At 44.2% G+C, this 7,063-nt stretch overlaps 1 protein-coding gene across 3 annotated transcripts in view; it reads right to left on the bottom strand.

Annotated features, from left to right (window-relative positions):
• rhbdl1 (rhomboid, veinlet-like 1 (Drosophila)) overlaps positions 1 to 6,470 on the bottom strand; it is a 52,887-nt gene extending 46,417 nt beyond the window's left edge. The window contains exon 1 of one of the 3 annotated variants that reach the window (XM_005721570.1): positions 6,381 to 6,470. Coding sequence is in view for 2 of the 3 variants with exons in the window: in XM_005721568.1 (XP_005721625.1) it covers positions 2,576 to 2,614 (39 nt within the window). In the remaining variant the exon portion in view is untranslated. Of the gene's footprint in view, positions 1 to 2,397; positions 2,473 to 2,575; positions 3,027 to 6,380 lie in introns of those variants that run through there. The other 2 variants (XM_005721568.1, XM_005721567.2) reach the window with 2 other exon arrangements.
• Between the last annotated feature and the right edge of the window lie 593 nt (positions 6,471 to 7,063).

The following is a 7,063-nucleotide window of genomic DNA, read 5'->3' as shown; positions in this document are numbered from 1 at the left end:
GATCAGACCTGAATGCTTTCGCGGCTGAATGCTGCCAACCATCAAGTTACCTTATCAGGGACACTAGAATAGAAAGGCCACCGTAAGCATGCGTTTATGTGTGAGGCTGCATAGGCCAAAAATAGCCCACGCTCAGCACTACAACCTCCTGCAGACAAAGACTAATAAACTCATGTTTCTACGGTTTCACTCGCCTTCTTCTCCCCCTGCAGCATTTTCACGTGGTTCAGTCTGACAGACCCGCAACAACCCCTCTCTTCAGACCTTCAGTCCTCACATATGCATAAGACGTCAAGTCTCCACCTATAGTGGTTTCGGAAGACTTCACCGAAACTCCCAAATGCTTAAACTCTACAGCAACTAAAAGATGCTCGATCTGAGGATCTATCAGGCCAAGTTTGCCTCAGTTTTCCAGCGGCAGTGAAATGAATGATGCATAATTACAACATTCCTGGTTTGGACCTATCCCTCCAACATATACCTTTTATTTGCCCGTTGACTTGATTGTCTGATAAATGCATCACTCTAAAACGAAGGGAAATAGCATTCAAATTATATCCAAATCTATTTTTCTTTAAAAGTAAAAGACGGCAGATTCGGCATGCTAGACAGCGGAAAAACTAAGAGGCGACAGTGACTGCATGATCATCTCCCTTTACATCCGACTACAGTTAAAATACCCTTGAGAGAAGCACTTGATCTCCAGGTGCACTTGTAGATTTGCTTAGAAGCTGGCAGGATGTTGCTGTTGTTGTGGAAAGCCTCCAGTGAATGTGACAAGAGAAATCTGGAGGGCAGAGCTGCATCAACATGAGGCATGTTCAGCAAAACATTTTCCTGGATAAAGATGAGGGAGGAAAGTGCTCGATGTTTAGGCAGGCAGAAGGCTTTGTAAAAAAACAAAAAAACCCAAGCTTTCCTGCTCTCCGTCCAAATGCTGTTGGCAGATTTCACCTCATTTTAGTTTAATTAGAGAGACCTTTTCCAAATCAAAGGCCGCCGCATGGAGTCCCAAAGGTGGAGAAAGCCTGTCGTCAGCCAGTGTGAATGATTTTGGTCTAGACTTGAGCTTAACAGAACTGCTCAGCTGTGGCCTTGCAAACTGACTGTATGCAAATACTGGTCCAAGCAAAAACAAAAAACATAAACCCCCCAATCAATAAAACAACTAGTAATTTACAGTGTGGAAATATTGGCTTTGTCCCCCGGCTAAAGACCTGTTACACTGAAAATGGATATTGACAGAGATTAGTCAGCCTCACACTGCAAAGTATCTGTGAAGGAATATGAACTGTGGCTAAATCACTAATGTATTTAATCTTAAATCGCGTATACAGCGCATGACTCACCGGTGCCACCACACTGCATCTTTTCAAATAACCCACACGGGCTTTTTCCAATTACTTTAAAAACCACACGCATTCATAAAAAACGCAATCACAAACGCACACGCATCCTAAGTACAAAGTCTAGATGTGTGTGTCTGCGAGGCAGTTTACTGTGTAAGCACTTTAATGTGAACATGTTTGCAGTCCCTTGAGTCAATATGTTGCAGATGAGCCACTCGTGACCCGCCTAGACTCTGCAGCACACAATCAATTTCTTCCTTCTTGGACATAATGACTGTCCATACACCCTGACAATCAGTGAACGCCCCCAGTGGGCCGGGTTCTCATTAAAAACATGCTAGTTAAAAAACAGACATCAAAATCCAGTTGAACGTCTGCCTTCAAGCAGCCCAACCCAAGCGTGCACACGATTTTTTTGGTTTAAACCATTTTGGTTTTGGTAAATTTGGAGATGGCAGACCAAAGATAAATATGACTGAAGAGTAAATATATGGCAGCTTGGCTTGAGGACAGATGTCAAGAGGCACATTTTTCACTGGCCTAAATATAGTCACAAACCCTGTGTTTCAACTTGGCAAGAACCTCCAACATGGCTGGGGACAAAAAAAAAAAGAAAGATGGAAAAGTTTAAAAACAGACACTGTTATTTGGCCTTAAAGGGGAAAAAAATGACATATATATTTATATAAAACCAGGGCTTCAGGGAAACTGTCTCACTGTCTCAGAAATAAAATGTTAAATAATCCTGCAAACTCAAAACCCTCGGGTGTTAATATTGGGTGTGTGGCAAGTGCAGCAACTCAACCTAAACTGCAGGAAAAACAAACACAACCATAGACATGCAGAAGGATTGCTGCAGCATTTACAGTTGACCAAAAGACTAAAAACCATCCTTCATTTAGAGAACACAGCGATCTGTCTATCCAAGCATCCATGCATTCAGTATATTCAGTATCCATCCATCAGCACACACATCTCCTTCAGAATTCCTTCTATAGACCGTGACACGATGGTCTGCCTCCTGCTGTGGCTCAAGATCTGACCTCACATTCTTGTGGCCAACATCGCTCCGAGACGCTTTCATTTGTGCCCGTGCACGCACAGTCCCTGCTATCAATCCCAACATCAGTTCTCAGCACAGCCTCCATGTCTCAGTCCCTGGGTAGATGGCGAGGTGGCCGGGATCCTGTAACCATAGAAACCTCTGCCGCTGCTTCCTTGCTTACCTGCTCTTGTATGAGCTGAAACAGGGAGCTTCTATCCATATACTGGCCAGGGAGGTGAGAGGAGCCGCCGAGGACAAGGGCATAGGGAGGAGCGAGAGAGAGGAGTGGTGGTCTGGTTGGAAAAGATGGGAGAAGGTGGAGGGGGGAGATACGGTTAGGTAGCCGCTGGTGCCTAAATAGTAGCGTCAGGCCGTTTCGTTACTGCCGTGTTTCCCCCCCCCCTTTTCCTGTTAATGGTCCCTGGGTTTTCTTGCTAGTGGCGTCGCCGGGGTGATAAACGGGGGTGCTGAGTGCTCGTCGGGTGGTGCAAATGGACTGTGACTCTGCTCCGTGTCAGTACAGCGTGGCGCGGTGGTAAACCCAGCTTCAGCAGACGACAGGCAGGCACGCAAGGCAAGGCAGATCCAGCAGCTCTCATTCACTCTCCTCCTCCTTCTTGCTCTCCTCTATCCCATTGCACTGACTGCTACCTCTCTCTCCTGCTCTCCCTCTCTCTCTCATCCCTCTCCTCTCTCTCTCTCTCTCTCTCTCTCACACACACACACACACACACTGCACCGCCTGCATACCAATGAGGCAGAGGAGGGAGGCGGCCTCTCGCTTCCAATTGCAGGAGGGGAAGGAGTGGCCAGGGGCTGCGGCTCCTCTCCTCACTACAAGTAAGGCGTCTCGGGGAAGGAGGAGAGGATGGGTTCCACTGCGGCTTTGCGCTTACTACTGCTACAGACACCCCCACCCACACACATGCACACACACAGACACATGTCTGGTCTGTTACATTCATACATACACAAACCCACACAGTGTAAACGGGACAAAAGCTACTAATACACAGACATATGGTAAAATACTATCCATGTTGTGTCTGTCAATTTCAGCCACACACGAGATGTGTTGCATAAAGGATCACAAGGAAAAAGAACTACTGATACCACTGATCAAACCTTAGCTCTTCTGCAGCCCTTTACGTTCTAATTATAATCTCTGACACATTAGCTCGTTGTAAGGACTGCTCTAATGATCAAACGTACTCCCACCTCCAACGCACACAAACATGAAATTGAATCAGACAGCTTGGCTGGCTCACTGATCGTCCACTGAGCTCAGACGAATACCACAACAACAATAACACCGACCCAGAACCCTCAACAGTTCATTAAGTAATATCAGAACAATGGTTCAATCTACAACACCTGACAGGTAATAAAGAGACTGGTTGCGGGGAGGAGAACATAAAAATAGCTGAAGTTGTTAGCGCTCAGGTGGGCGTCAGTCCTTTCTTGAGATTGTTTAAAAGGTGTTTTCTTCCTGCACAAATCCACAGTGACCCCTCCTCCTCAGGACAATGGTGATAATGGCAGTGTAATGTAAATCTTAGTTTTATTTTATTTTGTTAAACCCTCTCCAGTGGAGCACAGTGACGAGGCTGTGACTCAGGGACCGCTTCAGGTAACAGATAATGGGTGAGGCGGCGATGTTTAATGTCTTCTGTGTAACTCACAGTCCCTCTGCTTGCTGAAACGATTGCAGTGATTGCACCACATGTTTGGACCTTTCTCTTCATATAGATGCAAAGTGGTTTATAAGTTCTCTTCAATGTGAGAAAGGAATAAATAAAATATATATATACCTCATTACAAGGACAGTATTGTCTTATGCTTTATTGGGTCAGATGGAGCCTGCGAGCTATACAAAGCCATAAGTAACTGCCGTATTTATTCTAATGGTTTTGGCCTGGGTCACAGTGAATATGGCATAGCTCCCAGACCTTCCCTTTGTCACCTCCCATTATGCCAGTCTGACACTCCTGTTTGAACAAAACCTTAATAATTACACTCCAAGTCTTTGGAGATGACAGGATTCCATTTTTCCCTCCCTGCGTGGAAAGACTGAAGTCACGCCATGACGTTCTTTGTTCGACTACTAATCAATGTTAAGAATTAATTTGTCTCCAATACTCGGTAGTTGTGAGCCTGAATACGACCGAGCTAATTACGAGGTCACTGCTGGAGGATCTGCAAACTGCAATGAGCGAGACAGATTGAAAAAGCTGCCAAAATGAACCTGGATTCAACTGTTGCCTTGGTAACCTCAAAGGACTTCCATCAAACAATGATAGACAAGTAAAAAAATACATATCCGGTGCGGTAAGAAAAACAGCAGAGAACCCTCCTAAGAGAAACGCCCAGACTTTGGAAAACTGAACACAAAAGGTGAATTTAATGTAGTCTTCATGAGATTTCTTAGCATAGAAATCCAAAATTAAACACATACCGCTCTATTGAGCCACACTACGTCAAGTCAAATGCCCTCTATGGAACAAAATGGCACTTGATGCAAGTAAACAGCATTTTCAGTGGTGTAAATAACATGCCAACAAGGCTCACGGCCCCACCAAAGGTCAAACAAGCATCATTGTTGCCATTAAACCGAAACCAAGTGACATTAGTCGACCCAAAGAAAGTCCAGTCTTCGGCTGCCTGAAGCATCGCCAACTGAACGAGCCCGACTAAACCCTTCACCTCTGGTGGATGGATGCAGACGGCAGGATGAGCCCAGGCAGACCTGCTCCTCTTTAACAAGCCCTGAGAGCTGCAGACAAAACACTGGTGTAGCCTCTGCGTGAGAATGGGGAGAGAATAACAAGGCTGTTCAGGGAGTGCAGAAATGCACGTTAATTAGACCACCAGTCTACACTCTTCCTCACCAGCTTAACGACCTGCAGGTCCATAAGGCAGGTGTTTGTGAGAATAGCTGTCCTTCACTGAAAGTGCGGTAAGATGAAGCTATAAATGAATGCCTTAAAAGGTCTGAATTCAGTGTGCTTAATTGTACACAGCCTGCACTAGCATTATTAGCACGAGAGTTGGATACGTCTGTTTACAAAGCAGAGACTCCAAACTATGGATTCATTTTAAACAGGGTGGGGAAAAAAATCATTGTTCATCTTAAACAATCTTTAAAAGACTTTTGTTAATTCTTTTGTTCCAATCTTTATTAAATCTAATTGATATTCAGACCTGCTGCTCAGTCTGGACTGAAAATAAGGCTCTGTTAACGATGCAGTTTTGATTGTTGCAGCAATGTGAGGTTCTACACAGATTTTATATATTTTTTTAAAGCACTTGGCTTTAATAACACAGCATCTGGGAAGAGGCAGCTGTCACATGTCTGCTGTGGAGTAAATTGTTTTACAACACAACCGAGTAAGGTTTGATTGGCTAAATCTAGAGTTTTCATAACTGAAGACGAAGTTATTGGAGATCAGCTCCTTAGGTTTAAATTTAACTTCATATGTAAGGAATCTACAACCAGTTTGAAAGTTACACTTCACCCTGTAAACACACTGTGTTAAAAGCCGGAGTACACGCAGTCATGATGTTTTTGTATTTGTTTCATTACTCTAAGTAGCCACTATTTCACAAAATAACGCTTAAACCCCCCCAAAACAAACAACTTGCCATCTCAGTGTTTGAAAGACGTCCGTTAAACAAAAGAGGCAGAAAAATCCGTTTTGCCTTTTGTTTTGTTCCCTTTGTGGAGATGTTTGTTATGATGCGTCATGTGTCATGCCTAGTATATCATTTCACACAAAACGCTTAAACACTCCAGTCAATCAAAAGCCCCGTGAATGCCCCGATATTGCATACTGCTTCAAGATGATACACTATACCTCTTGAGCCTTTGTTTACCTCGCTGTACCTCATATTCAGTAAAGTAAAACATCTCAGCCAGACTCATCGATTCCTGGCCCCGTCTATTAAGAGCATAAACCGCGCTGCAGAAAGCAATAACAAGAAATTACCTCGTGAAATCTTATTTGTCTGGTTTGTTGAAAGGGGAGTAGTGGGAAGGAGACACATCGACACCTGAGGATGTTTCTGTGTGGACGCTCAGCTGGAGCGCTGTCCGGTGCGCGCTGGGAAACATTGCTGGAAAACAACCAGGGGGAAGAGAAAGTTTGTGAATTCACTGAGAGAAAAGAGACAATAAACTCAGGGAGAGTGGCTGGTCTGAAAGTTGTTTTGGAGTGCAAATATAATCCAGTCTGCACAATATAATGAACGCTCAGCATGCTGCCAATGTGCTTGATCTCAGCATTTAAGTGTTGCTCTATTGTTTTCTAATCTAATCTTCTGTAAATTAAGGACACGGCTTGTTCCAGGAGGGGGTTTTCTAATAACCCGTTAGCCTCCGCTAATCACAAGGATTAAAATAGATGAGGGGCTTCACACTCAAGCCACTGAATATCAAGCAGCAGGTATTGTGCAATAGAGGGAATCACCCACATGATAAAAAAAAATAAAGAAAAATGGCAGAAAAATGAATCAGGTCACTGAATGACACAGTTTTAATCCAAACTGCTCTACTTAGAAGATTTCTTGGGGACATAAAACAGAAGAGGAGGGGAAGAGGAAGGAGAGAGTCAGAGGAAGGAGGCAGAAATTGGAGGGAAATGAGGAGGGGGGGAAGGAAAAGCAGAGGGGA

Source organism: Pundamilia nyererei, unplaced genomic scaffold (genome assembly GCF_000239375.1).
Source record: "Pundamilia nyererei isolate P.nyererei 1_Seehausen unplaced genomic scaffold, PunNye1.0 scaffold00005, whole genome shotgun sequence".
Taxonomy (NCBI): domain Eukaryota; kingdom Metazoa; phylum Chordata; class Actinopteri; order Cichliformes; family Cichlidae; genus Pundamilia; species Pundamilia nyererei.
Note: the sequence above shows the minus strand (reverse complement) of the source record. Positions and strands in the feature narration are given on the sequence as shown.